The sequence below is a fragment of the Oryzias latipes genome, chromosome 14 (assembly GCF_053564925.1).
Source record: "Oryzias latipes strain Hd-rR chromosome 14, Olatipes_Hd-rR_3.1".
Taxonomy (NCBI): domain Eukaryota; kingdom Metazoa; phylum Chordata; class Actinopteri; order Beloniformes; family Adrianichthyidae; genus Oryzias; species Oryzias latipes.
In genome coordinates, this window is record NC_136250.1 from 24969740 (window position 1) to 24997011 (window position 27272).

At 42.6% G+C, this 27272-nt stretch overlaps 2 protein-coding genes across 3 annotated transcripts; both read left to right on the forward strand.

The window, feature by feature from the left end:
- Positions 1-3156: 3156 nt before the first annotated feature.
- On the forward strand, positions 3157-21351 carry LOC101160832 (Na(+)/citrate cotransporter). 2 transcript variants are annotated; one of them, XM_011483842.4, is made up of 13 exons: positions 3158-3408; positions 9162-9290; positions 9365-9501; positions 11153-11379; positions 11941-12093; positions 12484-12667; positions 13359-13481; positions 13576-13788; positions 19300-19403; positions 19479-19600; positions 19737-19898; positions 20177-20314; positions 20394-21351. In XM_011483842.4, the coding sequence occupies exons 1-13, from the start codon at positions 3295-3297 to the stop codon at positions 20520-20522; spliced, it is 1935 nt and encodes a 644-aa protein (XP_011482144.1). In that variant the 5' UTR covers positions 3158-3294; the 3' UTR covers positions 20523-21351. The 2 variants fall into 2 exon arrangements, with proteins under 2 accessions (XP_020564756.1, XP_011482144.1); XM_020709097.3 differs by having other exon boundaries at positions 3157-3408; positions 19300-19600.
- A 1138-nt stretch (positions 21352-22489) lies between these two features.
- Positions 22490-26990, forward strand: med31 (mediator complex subunit 31). The gene is made up of 4 exons (XM_004076662.5): positions 22490-22687; positions 24303-24377; positions 26341-26437; positions 26537-26990. Exons 1-4 carry the CDS (start codon positions 22678-22680, stop codon positions 26748-26750), a joined length of 396 nt encoding a protein of 131 aa, XP_004076710.1. The 5' UTR covers positions 22490-22677; the 3' UTR covers positions 26751-26990.
- The last annotated feature ends 282 nt before the right edge of the window (positions 26991-27272 follow it).

Here is a 27272-nt window from a genome sequence, read left to right on the forward strand (position 1 = left end):
CACACAAGTGTATTTTCATCACTACAATATACACATTTGTGTTATTTATTTTCCTGATAGTGTCATTTACTGGATTTCTGCAAAATGCCATATGCTTCCAGTTCATCCCAACTGATGATTTTGCAGCTAGTAGATGAAGAAACTGTCCAAAGATGAAGAAACTTTGAGCTGGAGTGAACTAATTGGATGAAAGGCTTCAGTGCTTCATGAAGCTTTATTTGCCCATCCCCAGCTATCAGGAATTACAATCCATAGGGGCAATAGTCAAATCCATAATTTGAAAACCAAAGTGAAGGGCAGAAACTGGTCACAGTTTCTGCCCTTCACAATTTTAAAAACAGACAGATGAACTGGTCAGAAAGAGACAAGCTTGACTTGAACTGAGAAGAAAGTGAGATGATCTGGCAGAAATAGAATGATTGTAAAGGGCATCTTTCAGGTGTGTCTGGTGACAGTGATTGTCAGAACCGGCTGATGAGCGGAGGGGAAACAGTTGCATTACAATGATAGCTTGACAAATGTCAGTCGAGGTCTATTGTAGGTCAGATTTCTGCTCTCAGGTATTTTTGCCTCTCTTCACCTTTAGGGTTAGGAAGAACTTTTTCATGATCATCATCAAATCGTTGTGAATCAGGTGCAAACAAATTATGCAGTTTGAAAAAGCTTTTGTTTGTTACTTCAACAGGCCTCAAGCTCCCTGCTCCATTCTGATGCATCCACTTGCAGACAAATAGATCCATGAATGTCTTTGTTGTCCTCGTCTGAGCTGGAATCTGGATCTAAACTGTACAGCTGGATAGCTCCATTTTTGTTTTTCCCATAATTTCAGCTTGGGGGAGTGAGGGGTGTAGGCTAGCGGGAGAGCACGCAAAAAGATGAGTGATGGGAAGTGGGGGCTGGGTTGCTCTTTACCAATAGTCCTACCCACAATTCAGAGGTGAATTTCTAATGAACTCCTGCCGCTCTGCAGAAACTATGTCCTAGAAAATGACACGGGTTCTTTGATTTTTGCTAAAAACAGCAAACTCGTACTTAAAAAACCACTAAGAATGCTGACAATATTTTTTTTAAACGATTGGAGTGGGACTTTATGCTGCCATCAGAGGGCGCTGAAAGCTCGAGAGAAAGTGCACCAACCTGCAGGAGCTGATGAAAGCATTTTAACTGTCTGACAGATTCCACCAGCTGCAGATGAGCCAGGAGTTGCTCCAACTCAGTGCTTCTCAAATAGTGGGGTGCGCCCGAATGTGATGCCAGGGGCCGCGCCGTAGTAGCGGTTTTAGGCACATGTAATACGGGCAATTACCTGGGGCGCAAATTTAACGGGGATGGTGGTGACAGCGGCTCTGTGCTTGGAAAAAAAGATCTGTGTTACAGTGTTTGTAACAGCCTGAAACCTGTGAACTGCCGTCCCTGCAGCTGCTCCTGTCTCCTGTCACACACGGCTCGCTTGTGTGAGAAGGAAAGGGGAGGGGTTAGGGCGGGGGGATGCTCAGGACTCCAGGGTGGTGGTGGGCCGCCTGTCTGGGGCTCACTTGAGCACAGGTGCTATCTCACCTTTGCACAAACAGTTTGGGTGAAAGGTGTGTTTGTAACTTTTGAGTGTGTGTGTGTGTGGACAGGCCCTGCCCATTTTAGTTTTTTCATGAATCTTAACCTGTCAGTTGTGATTATAAAGCTCCATCAACTTGTTGCTTTCTGACGCTTCATGATTTTACCCTCTCTACTATAGTCACCCCTCTACCCCCCCTTATCTGTCATCCCTCTCTCTTCTTTCCTCCTTTTCTTTTCCGTCCGGTCCAACAAAAAAATATTTACAAATATAATTAACATCAATAAAGTTTAGCTGAAATTACAAAAGGGGTTTATTTACATATGCATCTGCCGTATCATAAGATTCATAACCCCTGTTGTAAAAGTAAAATATGTCCAAAGCAAAAGGCTTTCAGCTCTCATCTGTTTGCCTAGCTGTTGGACAGGACAAGTTTGAAAAAATAAAAATTATAATAAATAAATAAATAAAAAGGAAAGGGGAGGGGTAGTGGGTTCAGGCTGCGAGGTGGAACGGTGCACATGGATCGCTGCCTATTGTGCAACACCAGGATTCAATTCAATTTCACTCACAACAACAGTCGTCTCAATGAGCTTCATACCGGTAATTGTATAGGGTAAACAAACAATCAAAAAAGGAACATAAATGCATAGAATTCGATAGGATAATACTAAAACTTTAACTAAACAGACTAATTAGACTCATAGGATCATCGAGTGCCTTTAGATGACTCAGCTCATGCTAATAATGCCATTCTTTATTAACTATTGTAGACATTTTTATGACGTGTCTTTACTTGCCATAAATGTATTCTTTGTCTGCCTGTCGTTTAGTTGGTATCAGTATTTGACATAAAGACAGCAAAAAAATCAACTTTTGTTGATCTGAAAAGATACAATTTCCTAGGGGGCCTCGCAAAAAATAATCGAGAAGCACTGCTCCAACTACAGGTAAACCTCGGGTCCCACCTGAAGCTGGAGGTTAATCTCCTTGATCTGGTGCTTCTTAAGACCCACGACGAACTGAAATTTAGTCAGACTGTGATTTATATAAAATCAGATCCCTCAAAGAAAAAACACAACGAGAACGTTCTTTCATGCCAGAACATTCCAAGAACAGTGTAAATGCAGGGAACTATACTGAGAAGCTGAAATACTGGGACACTAAACCTTCCTCTCACATGGTCTGGTCGTGGCTCATCAAGATGTGATCACACGTATTCATTTCTTTGCGAAATTGAAACTCAGGTCATGCAGGTCAGTGCAGAGGCTGTCAGGATGAGGGCAGAAGTTCTGTTGTTTCAGTGAAGCTCCATGCCGTCCAGCCTCAGCAGGAGGCCAGCAGAAGAGGCTCCAGCCATTCCCAACCACCAGCAGTTTGGAACATCTCGCATGTTTGCTTCCGGCTGACGCACCTTCATGAATCAAAGCTCAAACCTACAGTTTGCTCTTTCAGACACAGATCGGTCCGTCCTGTAGGTGAAAGGTCAGGCAGCCTCATGCAAACAGGCTGACGTCCACCTCTGAGTTTGTTCAGGTGAGTGTTTCAGTGTGTGTGTGTCAGTGTGTATGTGTGTAAGAGAGAGAGAGAGATCCACATAAAGTTAATCTTTAGAGTCGGCCGTGAAATGCATCACAATTGAGTTGGGAGAGAGACACAGACCCCAGCAGAGGAAGAAAGAAAAGTCTTAGCAGCCGGATCGTTCAGCTTCATCTTCCTCACCACCATCCTCATCCTCCATCATGTCGGTTCTTCCTCTGCATCGTAAAATGCTGCACCAGGTCTGGAGGCTGAGAGGCGTCTTCATCCTGGTCTGCAGCCCGTTCCTGCTGCTGCCGCTGGCAGTGAGCACCGCGGTGAGCCCAAACCCCACTGCACTCACCAGCTTAGCCCGACTGCCAACTAACCAACATGCTTACCCAATTAACTAACCAGTAGCCCTATAGTAAGTCAATGTTTCAGTAGTTACCAGTATTTGGGATTGTTTACAGTATTTTGGAGCTTTCTGGGTCGTCTAATAATGACTTTTAACTAAACCATGCCTCAGTTTCATTGAAGGATTGTGTCTCTGAGTTTAGGACATTTGAAAACTGTAAAACTAATCAAACATCACCATAAAAATCCTGAAAAAAATAACATATAAAGCTGCAACTTTTTTTTGGTTTACTGACAGAAAAGAAAACTTTGATGATTAAAGTTTTATGTTTTTTTAACTAGTGAGAGACTAATTAGCAAAAAAACTGAGTTGGCTGACAGTAAACAATTCAGTTCACGCTTGAGGAACTGATCATGACAGAATCAAACTGCTGGTTTAACAACAATGACTAGTTTCACCACCAACACTGAGAGTTTAGCAGAATAAACCGGGATCACTGATGTTAACTGTTCTTTCTACACTTCAGATCCAAACACGAGCTGGTTAAACATCTGAACTGATGACAGACACAACCACGAGTCTACGGTGGCCCTGAAGTTCAAATCACATCAACAAATCACTCAACACCAAAACTTATCAACGATCAAAAGCAAAACAAATATTTCTTAAAACAGCATCACATTTTAGAAATCAAACGAATTTCCAGAAACCAAATTGCAAATATATATATATATATATATATATATATATATATATACATCCCAGAAAACAAAAGTAATTCCCAGAAAATAAAAGAAAATGTTAAAAAATGAAACCAATGAAGAAGCCGGAAAAGATAGGACTTATGGGACATTGCTGATCGGACGATGACGTTTGAGTTTTGAAGAAAAGGGAAGTAGAAGGATGTTTAGCCGGAACTGTGGTGAAGAGCCGATTGATCAATGACTGAACTTTAGCAGTGACTATGGTCAGACGACTAAAGAAATATTTTCTGATAATACCGAACCAAATTACGTCCTGTTAACAAGATGATCATAAATCTTCATCCAATCAGCGATGTCCCATAATCCCCACCTGTTTTGACGTTTCATTTCGATTTCTCAAACCTACTTTTGTTTTTTCCAGAACATTTCCTTTTTCTTTTGTTTCTTTTTCGGAATTATGTTTTGGTCTCTGGAATTTTTCTTTTGTTTTCCAAAATGTAATATTATTTTTTCCGTAATTGTTTTGCTTCTTTAATTGTCGTTAGGATCTTTAATGCGTTTCTGGGTTAAGTGATTTGTTGATGCGATTTGCACTTCAGGGCCACCGTACAAGTGTCCTTTGATGACCTTTCCTGGTCAAAGGGATGTGCACACGTCAGTCTGTTACTGGCTCTTTAAAAATAAAACAAAACAAAAACTTTCAAAAAAATTTGAAATCACACCAGCCTCAGCTGCATTAGCTGTACTTAACGAAGAGCATCACACCTTTGGAATGAATGTGAACAGGTGAGTATTACCTATAACAACAGCCTATAAGCTGAAGGTGACTCACTCGCTGCCTTAAGATCAGAACAATGCACCACAGCAAAAGCACTGCTTCAAATCTGCTACAGTCAGGGATGTTCACATTGGACCAGATTAACGTTTAACCTCAGAAAAACTACCCTTAACTGCTTTCTTTTAACCTGAAATTCATTCAAAACCAAAGGCAAAGCGCTAAAATCTGACCGTGTTTACAATTTGGACACTTTAATCTATGAACTTTACATTTTTTGAGTCATTTTTTTGTTCATTTATTCAACATGTTACATATCTACTTGTTTAGGTTTGTTTCTCTGTCAAATTATAGAGTGTAAAATTCAAACGTTCATTACTGGGTGGTTTATTATTACATGACGTTGATTGGAACAGGATGCAAAGGAATGAAAGGTTTTTGTTCTGAGGTTCAGCAGAAATACAGAAATGTGGTTTAATTTCAGACGCTCTGCTTTCACTCACATCATGAATTGTGAAATAAGGATGGTGGTGTCATGCAAACGGACAGCAGCTGTTGTTTGGACAGTAGCTTCCATTCACAGTTTAGTGTCACTGATTGACCAACAGCATGGAGGGGTCAACTGTTGCCCTGACATCCATTTCAGAGAATAGTCAGGAAAAACGTTTCAGATACTCATCTGTCACAGATTTTCAAAGTGTCTGTTTATTTTTAGGATTTTTTCGGTCAAACTGGGAGTTTTCTGACATTCAGGAAACTCTGGAGACTTGATTTTATCCAACAACACACCACGAAACGTGAGAAGAACCTGTTCTGAAAACATCTCCATGACTTGAGATATTTTCAGACACATTTTAGGGTCATTTCACATAACAGTTGTGGCCCCCTAACCTTATCCATGGAGCCCCACAAAAATAGTTCACTCCACTAAGAAAATCTGTCTAATTCTGGTCAAGTTAACAATATTAAAATTGTATTAGTATGACATAAGTTACAGGAAAACAAGGTTCTGCTGGCAGCTTATTAAAACTGAAAAAGGTTAAATATCAGAAGTATTTTCTAAACAGACGTTATTCTCTCTCAATGAAATGTTAATTTTCAGTCAGTCAGCCTCGTATATGTTGTGATACATTAGGCAAATAAGGCAAATATGCTCAGAAGTTGTTTATTTTTATTCTTCAGTCAGCCCATTCTCATCAGAAACGAGTACAAGGTCACTGACCTCACAGTCCACGTGAAGACCGTGCACGTCATGTCAGCAGCATCCAAGTTCACAGCAAGATTCAGGCGTTTGTGTTTGTTTTGGAAGAAGAGCAGTGTTTGAGTCCGACTGCTCTCAGGACTAACCTCCATCAAAGGTTTTCTCAGAAAGCGGCTCTTCCACGACTCGAGCATGCTCCTGCTGCGCTGAGGAGCCTTTTACTGACAGAAGAACTGCGTTTGCATGGACTGGCTGGTTCCATTCTGCAGATTTCCCATACTTCCTTGTTTTTAGTGAGCAGCTGATAGCAGCCAGAGGAGAGAGGCTGAACCAGCAACCTCCAACCCTGCTTCTCCAGAGCTTCATGGAATGCTATTTTCCAATCAACCTTGCTCCAGTCATGACTAACTAGCTGGATTTGGATTTTGGTTGACTAAACACACCTGATCCAGGTGAAAACCAGTAGAGCACTGGCTCCCCGCAAGTACATGTGTTAGATCAAACAATGATCAAACGGAAAGGGAAACTTTATTCCTCAGAGAGGAAATTTGTTCTAAGCCACAGAGCTAAAAACTGTATAACATCCGTCATCGTTCATCAACATCCTACATACATCACATACATGGAGTGAGAGTAATAAAAGTACATAAAACAATTACATTATAAATAAATAAAAGCAGAGTATACAGATTTGTCCCCAAGGCCTGACCTTCACAGTCAAGGACATGAACAGTAAAGTAGTAAAACATAATAAAATATCTAATTAAAACCTATAAAACCATATTGCTAAGAATAATTTCAGTAAAATGCATTATAAATTCACAAAACACTCCATTAATCTACAACAAACTATTAAAACTTACCCAAAATATAAATACATAAGTTCCTTTAAACAAGTAAGAAGAACACCGATTTTGATATTTCTAGGACAACTGCTCTACAAAGATTTCCTTCTGCAAACAGAACTAATCAGTTCTTGTTCAGCAGGCTGACCGCTGCTGGAATAAATGAAGATCTGAATCGATTTGTTCTGTATTTGACTGCTCTAAATCGTCTGCCTGAAGGTAGAAGCTCAAATTCCAGGAAGAGAAAGTGACCTGGGTGGTTTATTATTTTCTTTGCTTGCCTAAGTGTTGTTTCCTCATATGTGACTTGCAATGTTTGATGGTCCCTACAAGGTCTTTCATCACCAGGTGTTTGAACAGACTGTCTGTGCGTCCTGGAGTTCGGTGTCAGGCTTTGCTCTGAATGCAGACCTCACAATGCAGACCTGAATGCAGACCTCCATCTTCCTCTGCTTAACCCCTTTACATCAATTTAACAAAATAACCGAGACAATGTAGAGAGCACACAAGCACAAAGAGTGAATCCCTGAGTTCTTTGACAGAACTAGGAAAACACATCAGTGAGGAAATGGTGCTCAAAGATGAAAGGAATGGAATTGAAGAGCAATGAGAGACATTAGGATTATCTTGAGGATTATGTTTTTCAATTTTTTCAAGTGCATTTATTATACTGCTAAAAAACAAAGTGAAAAAACGCTACAAAAACACATCCTATACCTGAACTTATGAAATACTCTTTTTTTCAAATGCTTTATTCTTTACATAGTTGCACATGCTAACAACTTAACCACACAAAAATTATTCATGGAATTGAAATGTATTATGTATTGTGCAATTGACTGAAACAGCTCCTTTAAAGGTCTTTAATGATGAGCTCAAGGCAACAGATTCTGACCAGTTCACTCTCTTGATGCTTCCGGATCTGAAATCGGTTGTTGTTGACCACAACACTATGATTGCACGTCTTCGAGACGTTTATGGGTTGTCTGGGTCTGTTTTAGATGGGTTTGTCTCATACCTCACTGGAAGATGTTTGAACATCGCTTTAGGTTCATTAACCTATAAAATGGAAAAAACATCTTGTGGCGTTCCCCATGGTGCAGTTCTGGGCCCTATTCATTGTATATATAATTTCTCTTTGGAAACTAGTCAATTTAGCCAAATTTCCCACAATCTGTAAGCAAACAACATTCAACTTTATTGCTCCTTCCCTGAAACAGACTTGACCAATTTACTGGATTGTTTAATAGTCGTGTGTTATTTAATAGCCATTTACTCTTCAATGTTTAAAAGACAGAGACAGTGATTTCTGCCAGAGAAAATAAAATCCCTTCGATAAAACAGCACCTTGGTTCCCTGAGCTCCTCTGTCCTGTCGAGTGACAGAAACCTTGGGGTGTTGTTGGACAAATCCCTATCTTTGGAAGGAAACTCTAAACAAATTGTTAAAAAAAATGCGTGTATCATCTGAGGAATGTAGCAAAAGTAAAAAAACATTTTATCAAGACCTGACCTGAAGATGATTATTTGTGCTTTTATTCTTTCACGTTTAGATTATTGGAATTCGCTTCTTACCAGTTTTATCCAAAGCTTTTTATTAACGGCAAGGCTTTTATTAACAGGAGTCAATGAACGAGCACACATGATTCTATTTACGTTTGCTTCCAGTTCAATTTAGAATCTATTTTATAATTTTACTTCTAGTTTTCAGAGCGTTGCATGGACAAACTTCCAAGTACATTGCTGATCTTTTAACCCTGACTCTTAAGTCCGGTCCCTGAGGTCTTTAAACCAAAATCTATCACAAAGTCCAAAAACCTGCATTCAAGCCCGAAGAGACCTTGCTTTCTCCTATTGCTCCTCCCCTTTAGAACGTCATTACACCAGATCGACTTCTTTGAGTGTTTTTTCAGAAGAGCTTTTAGTTCATCTAGTTTTGTTTTTTATTGTGTTTTACTTTGCTTTTACTGTCTTTTATTTTATTATTATTATTATTATTATTATTGTCTGCAACATGTATATGACTGGTTTTAATTTTATGTTTTAACTTTTGTGAACTTTGTGATTTTTATTTGCATGTTAGCTGGCTGTGTTCATCCATTTTCTCCTTGAAGTATCATTGATGAAATAATCAGATTACAAAAAAGAGTGAAACTTTTTTTCTTGTTTCTCTTCATGGATATTTTTTTTTACTGTTCTTTCTGTGCAGGAAGCGGCCTGTGCTTATGTCATAGCCCTGATGGCGGTTTATTGGTGCACAGAGGTGCTGCCTCTGGCGGTGACGGCGCTCCTGCCAACCATCCTGTTCCCCATGCTTGGCATCATGGAGTCCAAAGACGTGAGGCTGGAATCACACAGAGTCCTTAGTTTGACTGTTTCTGAGTACCAAACCATCTGACTGTCGTTGCTCAGGTGTGCATGCAGTACCTGAAGGACACCAACATGCTCTTTGTGGGGGGGCTGATGGTGGCTGTGGCCGTGGAGCACTGGAACCTACACAAACGCATCGCACTCCGAGTTCTCCTGCTGGTTGGAGTCCGTCCTGCTCTGTGAGTTCCCACCCATCAGAGCTTTACAGCCTGAGGTTATGCTCATTAGGTTGAATTTTCTGGTTCTATGGTTAATGGTCCACACATGAGTCCATCCACATGCCAATCAAAAGAACTCACTGTCTGCAGTTGACTTTAAAAGAAAAACAATTTAAAAAACATGAAGTTTCTAGAAGCAAACAGTAAATGCATTTATTGTGTAAGTTTCTGAGCAGTTCAGACCCTCATTTCTTCTTAAACCAGCCCCCAGTGATCATTTGAGGAATTGCAACACTCTGTCCTTGTTTGGTCTTTATTCTGTAGATAGAGGGTCTTTGTGGGGCGCCTGCATCTACAGACACAATGAAAGATAGAGCCTAACAGCAACTGTTAGCCTTAGCAACACATCCCCTCTCATGTTCATTATGGTGACTGGATTATTTCACTGACCAGCTTTTCTGCCAACGGGTTTGTCGGAGGTTCCAATTCTAAACCAGATCTTCCTTGGACAAGATATTTCAATCCAGAGACCAAGCAATTGAAAAAAAAAAAATCATAATTTTAGAGAGAAGTGACTGCTAAATGTAAGAATCACGGCTCATTTAGCTCCAGCTCAGAAAATTCAATTGGAGTTTGTCATGAAGATAAAAAACTGAGGAAAAAAATAATGTTGTGAACACCAAAGAAAATCTGCACAAATCAGTCACATTTTAGGATCCCAGGCCTCTTGGAGTAGTTTGCATTTATATTTTTTCTTTGTACCTCCAAACATATTTATACAAGGTTTTAAATATCCTGTTTTAGTGCCATAAAGCTGCCACTGTTAACCCAAAACAGTGAAAACAGCCACTTGTAGATGAATAATCAAGTTAAATAAGCCAGACTTTAAAAACAGCCTCAGTAACCAAAAGGTTTCTTCAGTGTTACTTATTCACTGGATTTTCTGGTGAATTTGTGAAGTTGTAGCTTCAGAGTCAACCATTAATACCTGTGAAAGATCCTGTGATCACTCTAAGGGGAGAAAAACCCAATGTTTTCAGGGAAGTTTGTTACCGACAAAGTGGTTAAAAACAAAAAAATGAGGGTGAAAATGTTAGTGCACCTTTTTTTCTATGGGTCTCCTGCGAGTGACAGATCATAGTGAACACTCAAACAACACGCTAGAGGAAGTAAAGATGAAACGCAGGAGTGTTGTACGGATTTTTCAGTTTCTCCACCCTCCCAAATCCTGTGCACTTCACAAGGGCACTTATATATCACCTGCACACCCCATGCATCAGAATTGCATGGGATCAGTAAGGCCAGCACTTGCACCTCACCAACCTTACGTCACAAGAACATAAAGTAAGGGCATCATAAGACAGCACCTTCTATCACCCTTACATGAACTTCACCAGACACTTACCACCCACACGACAATTGTACGTTCCATTTTCACGACATCACACAAGGTAGCCGCACCAGCTTTAAGCGAACTGCAAGACACACCAGCTGCCCCGTAGATGCAGCTGCTCCTCTCTACGACCCTCCATGAGCCCAGACAATCCCATCCCGGTCAAACCCCTGTGTGGGTGCATGTGACTAAGGCTAAAGATGTCTTATTTTTGCCTGCTTCAGCTATTTGTTCTGTTTCCTGCTGGAGCATCTGATTGCCCTTTCCTTTCGTCTCCAGCCTGATGCTGGGCTTCATGGGTGTCACAGCGTTCCTGTCTATGTGGATCAGCAACACAGCCACCACTGCAATGATGGTTCCCATCGTCCAAGCCGTCCTGGAGCAGCTCAACGGCAAGGTGGGCCCTGCAGCCTCATCCAGGAACCAGAGCGGGGCCACAAATCTCCATCAGAAACCTCCCCAGAAAGAGTCTGGCATACCACTAACCAGTGTATGTTCAGAAGAAGGTGAGGTGAATATCAGCAGGAAGCTTGTGGAAACAAACGTGCAGCCATAAAAACTCTTCCTGAGTTGTGAATCTTAAAGTGGTCAAACACATAACGAGAATAATTAAATCCTCGTCCGACTGAAGGTTTCTTTATCTTCGTAAATTTGTTTTGGGGTTTTTAAGACCAGAAAAAAAGCTTGTCCCATTTTAGAAAAAGAGGAGTTAAAGGTGTTTAAAGGGATGCTGAAGCAAACCTGCGGATTGTTTAACAATAGTAAATTCTCACAAAGGACCAGTCTTTCTGAAACAATCAAGATTCTACTGGACTAGAAAACGACAAAAGACAGTAAGTTTGTCACCTTCACTGAATCTGCTTCTTTAAAAAACTTTTCCATCACAGTTACCCAGTTTCAGGATCAATTTTGGAATTGCACCCAAAACCCCTTCCATTTAATCTGTTAGTTATTCAAACATTTACATTACTTGACTTCAGAAAAAGATGTTATCCCCCACTGGAATAATCTGGATGTAACTGGAACATACAAGCCAATTGTGTTTGGACCCTTTAATGTTTGTCCAGGTGTGAGAGGACAGGTTCAGACGCCAGGCAGCTCAGAGGAAACCGCCACCGAAGTGTCACCTGGGCATGAAGGGATGTCCCAGGACCCCAAGGATACAGAGATTGTAAAACCAACACCTCAAGACAAACCCCCATCAGACAGCAGCAAAGCAGGTTAGTCCACAGAGAACTAAACCTTAGACCACGAAGTTACAAAGCTTCAGACATAGTCATAGCACTATTTTCTCATATGGAACATCAGGCATTTGAATGTTCAGATGCAGATTGACTGAGATCGAAGAAGCATTTAAGTATTTATCAGAAAATGAAGGGGATTTATATGCTGACATTTTTGTAACAAATGAATTCTTTCATTTTTTATATAGTAGTAAAAGAGAAAATGTGGCATAAAAGTGTCAAAACATTGAATTAAAAAGCACAAATTGTTTGTTAGGGGTTCTATGCCCAGGTGTGATGGTCACTGTGTCCTAGATGGAAAAAAAGTTAGTTATTACAGTCAAAAGCTGTGTAATGATAGCTGACCCCCCTCCCCTCTGGTGTCAGTTGCCGTAAACCTGGAAAACACTGGCACTGTCCCGGAGCTGGAAGAACTCACCAATGAGGAAGACGAGACCAGAAGGATCAGTAAGGGCCTCCTGCTGTGTGTTTGTTACGCTGCCAGCATCGGAGGGATCGCCACCCTGACAGGAACCGGACCAAACCTAGTGCTGGTGGGACAGATGAGCCAGTAAGAACTGAACACACAACTTCCTATTCACTCAAACTCAGTCCGTCCCACATGTCCAATCATTCCAAACACACATGACGGCTTACCACAGAGGTTCAGGTCCTGGTTCAGGTCAGAACTCTCTACTGTGACATGCTGGTCTCACGGGGTGGGACCATTTTATTAGCTCCGGGTTGATGCTTAAACACAAGAGAGCTTTTGTTCTCACAGCACCAGCATTTCAGTAAACAGTGCCAGATTTCACCATCTGCCTCCTGCTTCAACCAGGTCAACGTCTCCAGCAGGTCAGTGTCAGGAAACGGTGGTGAAGCACCCAGTATGCAGGAGACCAGAAACTTCAACATTTAATACATACATTTGAAGATGTTAAAATGATAAACTAATGGAGTAAAAGTGTAACAAAATTGATGACCTGACCACAAAGAACTGAAAATCCGATTCTTAAATACACTGAAGGTAATAAACTAAATGAAGACCACTGTTGAAGCTCATCAAACAGAACCTGCTGGAATTGAACTGTATTTAAACTGTAATCTGCTGGTCAATTTTACCAAAATAATCTGGCTCTAGATGAATGAGTTTAACTGACTGGACACGACCTGTCAACTGATACTTCATTTTATTTTTAAAGCTGAAAAAAATGATGTTTTTGAAAGCTAATGTTAGATCCTCTCCACGTTCGTCCTCACAGACTCTTCCCGCAGAACGGTGACGTGATCAACTTTGCGTCGTGGTTTGTGTTCGCCTTTCCCACCATGGTGTTAATGCTGACGCTGGCCTGGTTCTGGCTGCAGTTCCTCTACATCGGCAGCAAGTGAGGCCATTCTTCCAAGAAAGGCTGAAGCACAGTTTGTCCCACAGTGCTGTGAACATGGTGGCATTTCTCAGTTCTGCTTTATCCGCTGCAGCTTGTGGAGCATGTGGGGTTGTGGTTCGGTCCCGTCTGAGAAAGAGAAGGCGGCATATAAGGTGATCAAGGAGGAGTATGACCGACTGGGGCCCATGAGCTACGGAGAGGGCAGCGTCTTGGCGCTCTTCATCCTTATGGTGTCACTGTGGTTCACCCGAGATCCTCGTTTCATGGATGGCTGGGCCACCCACACCTTCAACACCAACGCTGAGTGAGTAGATGCTGACTGTAGGTTGAAGCTGAGCTGCGTTTGTAAGGCGCTGCGTGAAGAACCTCAGCATTCACGCAGATGACAGAAGAAATAATGCCTTCATTTACAGTTTTTGAGCCAATATTCTGAATGTGCACTGATGAGGATCAATCAGAGTCTCATCTGCGTAAAATCCATTGACTGTATGTGAGAACTGGAGCGAGCAAGTGTGAAGTCAACCATAGAAAATAATTTCCTTCCAGCACCAACTAAATTAAGTCATTTCAGTTGCCATTTTTTGCGATACAGACGCCGCCATGTTGGAGCCAGACGGCATCAGTAAGCAGTGATTGGTCTAAGTCATCGTTTCCACTCCCGCCAATCAGGAGTGAGCTTGGAGGTCCATGCCACTACCGCCTGAAAACAATTTACACAAAATCTGTCAATCAAACACTTTAAACGCTTGACATGAGACCACAAACTTTGATTGATGCATCTGATTGGTCAATTTGTGACTGGAATAACTTTCTCCACAAAAAAAAATCATGAAAAAAGTGAAAAATGAGTTTTATCAAGAATATGTAAAAAAAAAGGTGTCAGATCAGGAATGGTTCTTCTGACCAATAGAATGAGTAACAGCTCTTTATTTCTCTATAGAAGTTTATGGGATTTTGGCTTCTTGGAGCCAGAAGGTACTTCCTGTTTGGAACGCCAGAGGGGAAGTGTCACTCAGTCCAGTTCTTATGTACTGTCAATAGCAGAAACTGACTTTTATATCAGTCCAGCATGAAGGTGTAGTCTAACATACAAACATTTGGAAGTAATGTAGTTTTCTTGTTCTGCTGCTCCACCTGTTTCTCGGGACTTTCTGAGGGTTTGCCGTCATTTGTATACGGAGGTTCACGGAGCTCAAGTGGACCTAAACTAAAAAAGTGTGTAAACACAAGTCTTTATTTTTTTTTTTAAACTTGTCCTGTCCAACAGCTAGGCAGGCAGATGAGAGCTGAGGGCCTCTTGTGTTGGACATATTTTACTTTAACAAGAGGGGTTATTAATCTTCAGACAAACCAAAGGTATGACTGAATAAACCCCTTTTGTAATTGAGGCCAAACTTTATTTATTTCAACCATGTTTGAAAATCTTTGGTGTTGGACCGGACGGAAAAGGAAAGAAAGGAAGAAGAGAGGGGGATGTTAGAGAGAGGGGGGGGGGGGGTGATAGTGAGAGGGGGGGTGGGGTAAGACCATGAAGCAACATAGAGCAGACAGGTTTACTGGTTGTTTATCATTACAGTAGGTTCAAATGTTCAAAAAGGGCGGGGCCTGTCCACACACACTCAGATGTTATCAACACACCTGCTAGCTGCAAAAATGTCCACATGTCAACATGTACACAAAATAGTGTTCACAAACGCATACCTATACCTTTAAACCAACTAGTGTGAAATCTTTCATTCATTCAATCATGCAAACTATTAGTGTATTAGTGCAAAGGTGTGCTAACACCTGTGCTCAGGTGAGTGTTTATGTTCTTCTAAAATGGATGGTGGAATGTGAAAAGAAGGAGGAGGAGCGCCCAGCCACCCCCACACCCAGACCCCCGCCGCAGCAGCAGCGGCAGCCGGAATCCCCCCAACGCCACACGGGAACAGGCAGGGAACAACCGCCCCCCGGGCGACCAAGACCGCCAACCAGGCCAGGGCCAGCAGGACCGCCGCGAGGCCCCCAGAGCCAGAGAGAAGGGAGGCGCGGAGGGAAAGAGAGCGCCGCCCCAGCCCAACCAGGAATGCAGCCCCCCCGCCGCGCCGGGAGAGCCCAACGCAGGGCTCCACCGGAGAAGGCCGCCCACAGCCCCAGACGAGCACCCCACCACCCTCCAGGAGATCCGGGCATCCCCCAGCCCCAACCCCAGGTACGAGCCAGGACCCCCCAAGGGAGACCCGCTCCGCACTCCAGGCAGCCACCCACCCGGCCCACGGTTGGTCCAGGGAGGAGCAAGGCAGGGGCCCGCCGCCCCCGCCCAGGAGGGGGAAAAAAGGGGGCCCACAAGGGGTGTTGTAAATATGGCCCGACCAGGCTTGGCCACTGTTGGAAGTTTGGCGGGGCCCAGCGCTCAGGGGCAAGGACCAGAACCCACCCCCCAGGGACACGAATACCCCCGGCTCAGGTGTAATGTGAACCCCCCCACCGCGCGGAGAGAGCACCGCCGGGCCCAGGAAGCCGGCACCAAAAGGGGACACGACCGCCGTCGCCAAGGGACCTGCACACACCGGCCGAGGCAACCACCAAGGAGACCCCGACCCGTCAGCCCCCCCGCCCCGCACCAATAATGGGCCCCCCTTCCCCCCCAGAACGCCCCCCAACAGGACAGGGCCGACAAGCCCCCCACCCCGCCCCACCTCAGACCCCGCAGCGCCGAAGCGGATGACACCCAGAGCGACCGGGGGCCCCGAGAGGGTTGTCCCGTCCCGTCCCAGAGCCAGGGAAGGGCCGATCCCAGCCCCAGGTGCAGATGGGCAGCCCATCCAGCGCCGCTGGGCCCCCCCGAGCAGGGCCCCCCGCCAACCCCCCCCAGCACAGGCAAAGGGACCACCCCCCCGAGCCAAGCCAGACCACCACCCCACCACGCACCTCCACACCCAAGCCCAGAGGACCACGTGGTACCAGGAGCAGAAACACAAGTCTTTATTGCAAAAACTCTGCTTGTGCTTTTATGTTTTCACTCCAAAAACTAGGCATCATGAAAGTTAAAAAAAAATACTAAAGTATTTAGTGCATTCTTTCATGGGAGATAAATTTTGCGTCTGATATTCTTCAGATGTATTTTGAATAAAACGGTCTCGTGGTTTTATATATGTGAACAGGAAATCTTAGAAACAAATGTTTTCCACATTATTGGCACATTTTTTGTTATTTAACCTCTGAAGACCTGGTGTACACGTCTATGGACATCACATGTTGGGTTATCTTACCACAGTAGTTCATTCTGCTTAACTGAGGCTCTGTGACTACGAAATAAAAAAGGCAAATCAAGCAAGAGCTCAGGTCTTGAGAGGTTAAAAGCAGTTTTTTTGGGTTGAAGGAAATTTGACTCATGTCAGAGACGCTGTCTCTGCGGCACCTCAAATGTTTTTAGATTCTTCCTGGATGTAGATGAGACTGCAGGAGGAAACCCTTTGACCCCTCACAGCGTTGCATGGTGTCCTTTTTGTTTAGTTGGAGAAAAGGTTTGGCTCTTGTTTCGTTTTCACTAATGCAGAAAGCGAACTTTAGGAGTTTTGAGCCATCATGTGAGGGTCTGCTTATCCTGAGCAGAGGTGCCGCTGTGAATAAATCTGTCACTCTGGAGTGCCGATGTATGGAAAAACTCTGATGCAGGAATGAACTCAAACGGCAGTTTACTGCTGGCAGCAGGTCAGGAGCTGTGAACAAACAGGAACCAGAGGTGAGGAACAAACACTGGAAACGTGTACTAGGTACAAATGTCAGGGTCTGACGGTGTGGACACAGGTCGGCCTGGGACGGTCACTTTCATGTTTTATCAACAAAAACTAGGTCAGTGTGGAAATCTGCACTAAAACCTGAATTCAGTGTAATCTGAATCATCAGTCTGCTACAGAACCACAGAACCCAAACTTCTGGGGAAAAGTTCTGTGACTAATTTCCGGAAGAACAAATGAGAGCATACATTTCAAATGATAACTGTGTAAAGTCAGAGCCTGTGGTTCTGACCCTGTGGGTCAAAAGTGGGGGCTAGCCTATAGCTGTTTAACATTGGAGATGTCGCCGCTGACACCTAAATAACACACACTCTCTGACATACCGGAACTCTTCAACTGTTTGACTCTGACATAAAGGAAAGTCAGCTTTGTGCCAGTATTCGTTACACAACGGCACAAAGCTGCTTTTCTCTACGACAGAATCAGCTGGTTTACATTGACAGCAGGAATGGTTGAAAAGTTACAGTAGTCAAAAGAATGTCAACACTGAACCTAAATCCCTGCTGTCAAAGGGTTAATGGTAACGGTAAAGTGTGTTTGTGTTTTTTATTTTTATTTTTGTAAAACTGCTGCGGTGAGGACATCAGGGTGCATCTAAAGAAGTTCAGATTATTTTAGTGGCTCCATGTTATTTCATGGGCGACCAATATGATTATTTTTCTGTCCGTTAAGATGCAAAGGGTTTTTGCAAAGTCCTATAAAAGTCTTTCAACATTGGTGACTAAAAAATGACGTGAACCCAATAGAAATGATGATACATAGGAGAGAACTGTCTGGTGATTTCATTGATGTGGTGTTGACTGGCCTCATGCCGCCTCTATGTGGTCCTGAACAGTTGTTGGTCTCTGGCACGTTCACTCGGTTTTTATCTTTATTTCTTGTGATGCAGAACTCCTAAAGAGGGAGCACAGTTTGAGTGTGTGGGCTTCTGTTGACGTAACGAGCCTGTGAGCGGAGTGGGCTGTGACCTCTACGACCCCATGCAGTTTTTCCTCCACCGGTTCATTCATCATTTAGTGACTCAACCCGTTTTCATGAAAGAAGAGTTTCTGATAAGTGTGGACACGAGGCCCTCATTCACAGAGGGAAATCTGATTGAAAGGATCAGAGCTGGATTTGGATGTGTTCCTATCTGGTTCAGGGTCAGATTTTGAACAAACAACCCCAGGACTATCACCACGGGCTCTTCGTCATCAACACAGAGTTTCAGGAGGTTTGGCAGAGAGTTTTTATGTCGGATGCCTTTCTAGACACAACCCTGTATTTTTAAGGCGCAGGGAGACCAAGATAGGCAGCAGCGCGAAGGGTCTTGCCCAAAGACCCATACCGGTTTTTAGCTCATTGCATGCCATAGAAAGCCATGAAACTGAGCTATCCACCTGTAGATGAATCAGTGTTAAAAATAATAAGAGATAATTTGTATAAATTATAAAACAATTATGTTTGATGAGGGTTTGATTTCATAAAGCCCTTTGACATAAAGTTAAGAAACAGAATCCAGAAAGAACCCTGGAAGCAGAACTTCTGGACTTGACTTGACTCACTTCTGCTCACTATTACTCAGATCTGCACTTTTATGGTGCAAACTTCAAAGCAGATGTTTACCTGCTTACCTGCACCATCAGACCAAATGTTTACCTGTTGGTCTTTTAGCTAGGCTAACTCAAATCATCTTTTTTAACCCTGAAATGTTTTGTCTTTGGTTCCCAATAATCTGCATCAGGTGTTTGTTAGCTTTGGAAGAAAAAGTTTTTCACCTCAGAGTAAACTACCAGACGTAGAAGTGGAGGCAGCAGCACAGTGATGTGGTCCTTCTTTGACACAGAGTTGATATTAAGGAGGAAAAAGAAGAAAGCGGAGTGGATTGAACCTTCATCAGGGGGTCAGTGGAAAGGGGTCCCAACCTGACGAATAAAAACGTTGTTTTCCACCTGAGCTGCAGGGTCTAAAGATGTCTGCTGTAATTGGGCTGAGGATTGCCGGATGCTAATTGCCTTAGACAGAACAGGAAGTGAGACAGTCTCTTTGTTCAGGTTTGTGACGGACGCCACTGTTTCGCTGTTGGTGTCGGTGCTGCTGTTCGTCCTGCCCTCGGAGCCGCCGTACTACCTCTGCTGCTGGAAGAGCTGCGGCTCAGGTGAGCAGCGCTGCAGCCGAGCAGCTCAACGCTTCCAACAGGCTCAGTCAGGTCTTTGTGTCTCTGTCCAACCAGAGAGCCAAGCTTCTCCAGGCCCCGCCCCTCCTCTTCTCACCTGGCAGGTGACTCAAAAGAAGATGCCCTGGAACATTGTGCTGCTGCTGGGAGGGGGCTTCGCTCTGGCCAAAGGCAGCGAGGTGAAGCTTTTCCTTCATTTCTCTATCCTGCTGATGGAAGCTCCAGTTTTAACCTTTTTTTTTTTAAACATCATAGACGTTTTTCCTAAATGGTGTCTCTATGAAATATTTTTGTTGTTATTTTTTTGGCTGTCAGGTGTCCGGCCTGTCCCACTGGCTCGGTGCTCAGATGACCCCGCTGCACTCCATCCCCCCGTGGGCCATCGCCATCATCATTTGCCTCCTTATCGCCACCTTCACTGAGTGTGCCAGCAACGTCGCCACGGCAACACTCTTTCTGCCCATTTTGGCCTCCATGGTAAGAGACAAGCAAACGCACTCTCACGAATCAATAAACTGCTGTTAGTCATCTCCAAAAAAACAAGAGGAAATGGGCGGAGACAGATTTCTCCACCTTTTACCACTTTTTAGCGTAAACTATTTGAACTGCAACAAAGGCTTTTATTCTGAAGGATCTTCACTGGTGTTTCTGCAAAGCCTCTGTTTCAGTTCACCAAAATGTTTTGGTGAACACAATCTGTTTTCTTGGGCGACTATTTTGTAAAACGTGCTGAGGCCTTGTCACTTCCTTTGCAGTCGCAGTCCATTGGCGTGAACCCGCTGTACGTCATGATCCCGTGCACCTTAAGCGCCTCCTTTGCCTTCATGCTGCCTGTGGCCACACCCCCAAATGCCATTGTCTTCTCTTCCGGGTTCCTTAAAGTGTCCGACATGGTGAGTTCTGCCTCTGACCTGAGCTCAGATCACACCCTGCTTCACCCCTGTCATGCTAACTGTGCTGCGCCCCCTGCAGGCTAAAACTGGCGTGGTAATGAACATCATTGGGATTGGCTGCATCAGTCTGGCCATCAACAGCTGGGGGCGTGTCCTTTTCTCTCTGGACTCCTTCCCTTCATGGGCCAATGCCACCACATCAGTGTAGAACCAACAACCTCGGTGTTCAGATCTGCAGAAACATGGACTCATGGCTTTCAGCTTCTCACTGATGAGTTTGTTCTCCAGAGTTCCACAAAGTTACCAAAGTTTTTGGAGATCAAAATTGCAAATGTTCATATTATAATGAGCAAACAATTCAAACAGCAAAAAATATCCACATTTGTAATATAAACTTGCAAAAAAAACATTTTAACAACTGAAATCCAATTTGCAGGTCGACTTGGTTTTGACTTCCTTCACAGAATCTCTGAGCCAAGATGACATTAAAGTGGAAACTGGAGAGAAATACAAAAGTATTTACTGAATTTCATATTTACAAACATTTTAATCAAAAGCATTATACAAGACTTTTTTGTGAGTATATTTTTAAAATGCAGCATGAGAAACAACTATGAACCTTCACTGAAACATTCCTGTTGTCCTTCAAGGACGGTAAAATTTAGATCAAGCTTGGTCAGTTCACAACCAGTTTTCTTCATTTAACATTCAGTAAATGAAGTTTGGGTCAGAGTCTCTCTGTGTTACCTAAGAGAAACGTGGAGAAGCAGGTTTTTTAGACGTCTTGTGTTGCAGTGGTTTGAATCTGAAAACGGCAGATCTATTGAGGTTTTTGCTGATCTCTACAAAGGTTTTTAGTTTTTATATAAACCAATATAAGTAACAAAGGTGTGCCTGTTTGTGTGTGTGTGTGTGTGTGTGTGTGTGTGTTTGTGTATGCACGTATGTGTGTGTTGTGTACATATGTATCTTCCTGTTTTTTACAAACCTGTTGCTAACTCCTTTTACTTGTTGATAATAAAACTTTATCACTCAAACATGTAAAGAGTGTTATTTTATGGTCCACATTCAAATCCTTTAGGTCAGGGGTGCTCATTATGTCGATCACGAAGGATGGAACTGTAGATTGCAGGTCATCAAAAATAAGAAATAAATATCAAAATATATTTTTTAAAAATCTGTCAGTGAATCATCATCCTCGGCAGGAAAGATGTCACTTGATTGACATGCAGAACAGCCAATTGAACGTCCTCTGAAGCATACGTCACTGTGTTTAACTACAGCGAGTGCACTTTCTTATTTCTTTCTTCCTGCTGCACACAAATACATCAAACTCAAGGCCCCAACTGACAGTGTGTTCAGTGAATGTCTCAGGCAACGGAGAGGGATGCAGTGCTAGAGGACAAATCCTCATGGGAGGACAAACCGGACCATAACTGAAGCTGCTGATATCAAGAAGTGCTACCAATGGCTAGAAAGGGCTGGCCTACAGGACAGCACTGAAGCACTCATCCTGGCAGCCCAGGAACAAACCCTGAACACCAGAGCAATGGAGGCTCAGATCTACCACACCAGACAAGACCCAAGGTGTAGGCTGTGCAAAGAGGCGCCTGAAACAATCCAGCACATAACTGCAGGGTGTAAGATGCTGGCAGGAAAAGCACAGCCTAGTAAGATTGTGGAGCGCCACAATCACACATGGGCCACAATCATACATACATACATGGAGCGCCACAATCATTCATACAGCAATCATACGGCCAGATGCTGAACTACAAGATCAGAAATCCTATGAATCAAGTGTGAAACATTTTGATTACCTAAAGTTTTTGCATATTCTCATATTTTTCAGTGTTCAGAGAAAAACATTAACATCAGACTGGATGAAAAATAACAAAACATTTTCCGTTTACTGCTTTTTGATCATTTAATTTCTGTGTTTTTCCAATAAATAACAAAGACTCAAATAAACATGGACGTTTTTTATTCACTGTTCAAATTATTTCTGTTTCATGATGACATTTAATGTTTATTTCTTCAGACTTCAAACACTATATAACCAAAAGTATGATTAACAAGTATTTTTTATTTGTGTTGGGTATTTTCTGTCTCAGTTTTTGTTGTCCGTGTGCTGAACAACAAAGTTTTGTTGCAAAAGAAAAAAAGCCGTAAAGTAGATAGCAGGTGTCGCAAAGTCGGAAGTGGTTTTGCCCGAGTAGTTCACTTACGGCTGATGAAAGCTAAACAAAAGCAGCTGGACTGAAGATTTGTTAAACATTTAAACACATATAAGGATTTTCTGCTCTTTCTGGAAGCCCTGCTCAGTTTGTGGACAGTAAATAGTTACTGTTCGGGTCGATACCATGGAAACAGGTTTGTAGCTAAACCTATTTTTGTTAGCTTTGGTTCTTCTAAGTCTAACTATATGGGAGGATGATGAATGTCTTCATTATTCTTGTGTTTTTATTTGACATTTGAGAAACTGTGTATTTCTAACTTTTGTAAAAGACTTAAAGCTGTGTTGATGCTTTTATTAACCTGAGTTCGTGCGTACAACAAGCCGAAAATTTTTCGTAAATAATAAATTAATAATGTCGGCGATTAACGCGGGGATTTTTTCGCTGTAGTCCGTAAAATAAGTAATATGACATTTATGAGAAAGTTTAAAAAGATAGAATATGAAGCTCGTCCATCTTGACACATTTTTCATAAAGAAGCCAAAGTAAACCCCGACATACTAGTACAGGTCGCTTGAGCAGGAATAAGTAAGATCTTCAGACTGCATATAATTCATAATTTCAAAAACGTTGGGCTAATTTTAGCAAACTGCTAACTCTCTTTAACCAATAAATAAACCAAAGACCGACATAAGGACAACACACTAGTTCACGTGGGTTTAATAAAGCTCTATCAGGTTTGAATAACTTTGTAAATGTGAGATTTTATCAGACATACTACCTTAACTACCCCATTAACTCAATGATTCACCGGGGACAGTGGTCTCCAGCTCCATATCGGTACCACTCTTCCTTTTTTCTGTTAATCAGGTGTTTATGAAGGTTTTATTTTGAAAAACGACGTCCACTGCTCCACATCTGTCTGTGACGCTTGATGTTTGCCTCAGTCAGGCATTTTACCCACCTTCAGCTGCTAACGCACATTACTACAACGCTAAATAAAAACCCTCATTCTATTGAATATTACACAAACAAGCGTCAGGCCCTCTTAAAGGTTTCTCTGGGCAGAAAGCACCGTCAGTGAGGAAAAGGAAGAGATAGACACAACCGGGACACAGGGGTCAACGAATCAGTCACTGGGGGGTTTGGTTGGCCATCAAAGGACTCCAGCGAGGAGGATGTAAATCTCTAGCTCAGCACCAGTTGGACAGAACTGAAGAAACTGCTCGGGTGAGAGGCGAAACGTCTTCAAACCAGAAACTTTGTCCAGTTGAATACTTTTGGAACTTTTCATTTTATCATGACCTGAATGACTGAGATTCCACCCCAACATGGAACCAGGAGTTCTACTCAAAACATAGATTTCTGGTGACAGTTGTTCCCGCACTCACTGTGCGGTGACTGACCCTCTAAGGTTTTCAGGACACTGCTAGTAAAATTGTGTACTGGTTGAACTCACATTTACTTTAGTCAGACGTTTTTGTCGGTCGCATCTTTTTGTTTGGTTGTATTTAGTAGCCGAACCTCAGAGGCTCGTTTGTGAAAATGTAGTCTGACAATAAACCAGTTCTTGCGTCGCGCTTATATAGTTTCTAACTTATCACCCAGTCCACTGGTCTAACACAGGAAATGTGTTTGGGGAAATAAAACTCATTTACAGTGTTAGCATAACACACGAATCATGGAAATATCAGAGCAGCAAAAAAATAATAATAATAATAACTGCAGCAGGTCGTCAGGCCCAAACTGCTTATTGTTTCAGAATTCGCAGTGTTTTTTACTTTTGTGTGATGCTGTCTTTTCTGGTCCAGATGAGCAGGCCCGGCACCGCTTCCAGGCCGAGCTGGAGTTTGTGCAGTGTTTGGCAAATCCGTACTACCTGAACTGTAAGTCTCTTCATCTTTTCTTTAACATTTGTTCTTTAACTTCCCTGAAAAGTGAAGCCAGAAACTACATTCCTTAACTGGAAGTTCGTTTGGTTGGAGGCTTGAAATCCTTCAATAATCTGAAGCCCTGCAAGGCCTCAACACGAATATTCCATGAAAACCTGTTTTTATGACTGCCCAATGAAAAGAAGGAACAAAAAGCTCTGAAAAGCCAAAAATATTACTCCAATTTTCATGTTTTTCCATATTATGTATCACATTAAAGATCAGATTCACCTATTTTACTCATTTAGTTTTTTTTTTTTTTTTTTCCTGACCTTTCTTCATTAAAGACAGAAATGTGTTTGTTTAAACTGATAAATATCCTCACTTCTGTATGTTGCTCAGTGTTGGGGTAATGGATTACAAAGTAACAAATTACTGTAATTTAATTACTTTTGTCAGTAACGGTAGAACATAACAAATTACAGCTCATATTCTGTAATGAATTACAGTTACTGGACTATAGAAACCCTTGTTACTTTGTTACTTAGATTTTGCAGGCTTTGACTTTTTCTCTGTTAATTGAAATGAAACAGAGACTAATTATAAAAAAAGACGGAATTACTGGCACATAGCAGCATGGGGGATCGGTCAAAGTACAGACATCCCCTCATTGCTGCAGTCGCTTTGCTTTCCAAACTGGCTCAAAGATGAAAAAGACAAAAAGAGATCCTGCAAGGAGTCTTGTTATCCCTGAGGAGCAGCAGGTGAGCAGCAGAGCAGAGACTCGTGTACTGATGTGTCAGTAGCAAGTGAAACAACCTTAAAGTCGGCTCTTTGGTGTGAAAGACACGACCCGGATCCTTCCTGGGAGTTGTTTTTTTTTTTAAAGTATTAATTCAGCCTTTCTTACTTTATTGTTAACTGTAAGCTACACATGACTGTGTCTCTGGTCAATATGAGATGGCGCTCGATGCACTCCGTAAAGGGGGGGGGGGTAGCTCAGGGGATTCACAGCTGTGAAGGACTTTGCACAAAACACAGACGTAGATAGAGAAAGGTGCAACTCATTGTAATGGAACTTAAAGTCAGCAGAAATGAACATGGAGGCATTAAATAGTTCTTTGTGTTTTCAGATTTGATAGATTGGAATAACAGGTTCATCTGACCTTGAGCAGTGTCACAGACCACATGTGCTGTAACTTATTTCTGTCTCATTTTTCACACTGTTGTCTGAGTTCAAAGGAAACCAGGATTTGTCTTGAACCAGCTTCATACTTTGAATGGTCATGTTTTTAAAAATAAAGTTGAACGACAGGCAGGAGGATCTTTTCAGTGCTGTTTTTCCCTTGATTTATAAATGAGGGAAACAAAGTAAAGTAACGTAGTGAATTTTTTAAATCGGTAATGAGTATATTAACTTAATTACAATTTTGATCCAGTAACTAAGTAATGTAATCAATGACTTTTCAGAAGTAATTTACCCGACACTGCTGTAGATATACTTCACATGAATGCAGTTTGTTTTCATAGGCAGGTTTGTACTTTTGCAGAGAAGTTAATTTGATTTGGTCAATCAAAAAAAAAAAACAGAAGAGAGAGAGGGCCTGTCATCTCTAGTGACCACGAGGGCGTGGAAGGGCCGCTCCACGGTCAGGATCAGTAATTGAGGGGGGGTTAGATTCTTCTGAAGGAAAGCGAGCAGATGGATAACGGCGATCGTCTCTGGAATCATCGCTCCAACTAGTCCACTCACACTTCCAGGAGCCTTGTCATCCAACAGGACGCCAGGTTCCTGTCCCGCTCTGGCATCACCTCAAGATCTGTTACACCAGGGGGCGCCATTCTATCACTGCAGGCTTTCTCCATAGATCTTCATAGGAAATAGTTCTCTGCACGAATGTTGTAAAGCATGTTTATTGTGAAGCCTGAGCAGCCTCACCTGCGTCTCAGGCTCAATCTCTGACCCGTTTGTCTGCAGTTCTGGCTCAGAGGGGCTTCCTGAAGGAGCGACCCTTCATCAACTACCTGAAGTACCTGCTGTACTGGAAGGAGCCAGAGTACTCCAAGTTCCTGAAGTAAGGCGCCGTTTTTTTCCTTCTCCACTCTGAACACTGGACAGTCTGCGGGTCCTTTGGCCTGCAGGTTTCTGACCGTGTCTTTGGCGCCCCCTGCAGGTACCCCCACTGCCTGCACATGCTGGAGCTGCTGCAGTACGAGCACTTCAGGAAGGAGCAGGTCAACGCTCAGTGCGCCAAGTTCATTGATGAGCAGCAGCTGCTGCACTGGCAGCATTACTCCCGCAAGCGCACGCGGCTGCAGCAGGCGCTGGCTGAGCAGCAGCAGGCGCAGCAGCCGCCACAGCCGCACGGCAACGCCGCAGCTAAGTGAGAATGGAGAGGAGGAGCTTCAGGTGACGCCCAAGAAAATCTTTTTCTTCATCATAACGTTCTCTCAGATGAGGCTGTGATGGATGGAAGCCGCAGCAGAGCTTCCTGAGAGCTGGACAGACTGTTCCTGGATCAGACTGCAGTCAGGATCCAACCTGGAACATTATCACGAACATTAATGTGAAATATTCATCCACAAGATTGTTTTTTGCAAAAATAAACGTTTTTTTTGTCTGTTCTACTTCCTGTTGTGCACATAAATATTTTTTCACACTTAATATTGGAGATGTAATAAATAATCAACGTTAGTCAGTGAATCAATTTATATTCCTAGATCCAAAAAGATAGTTTCAATATAAAATAATTTAAAAACTAACGAAAAAAATTATATCAAAATGTGAAAATACCATTTGGATTGAGGTTTATTTTACTATAACTGTTAAATATATGAGAACTGGACTGAGTGACCCTTCCCCACTGGTTTTACAAACAGGAAGTACCCGTTAGTTCTAAGAAGCCCAAA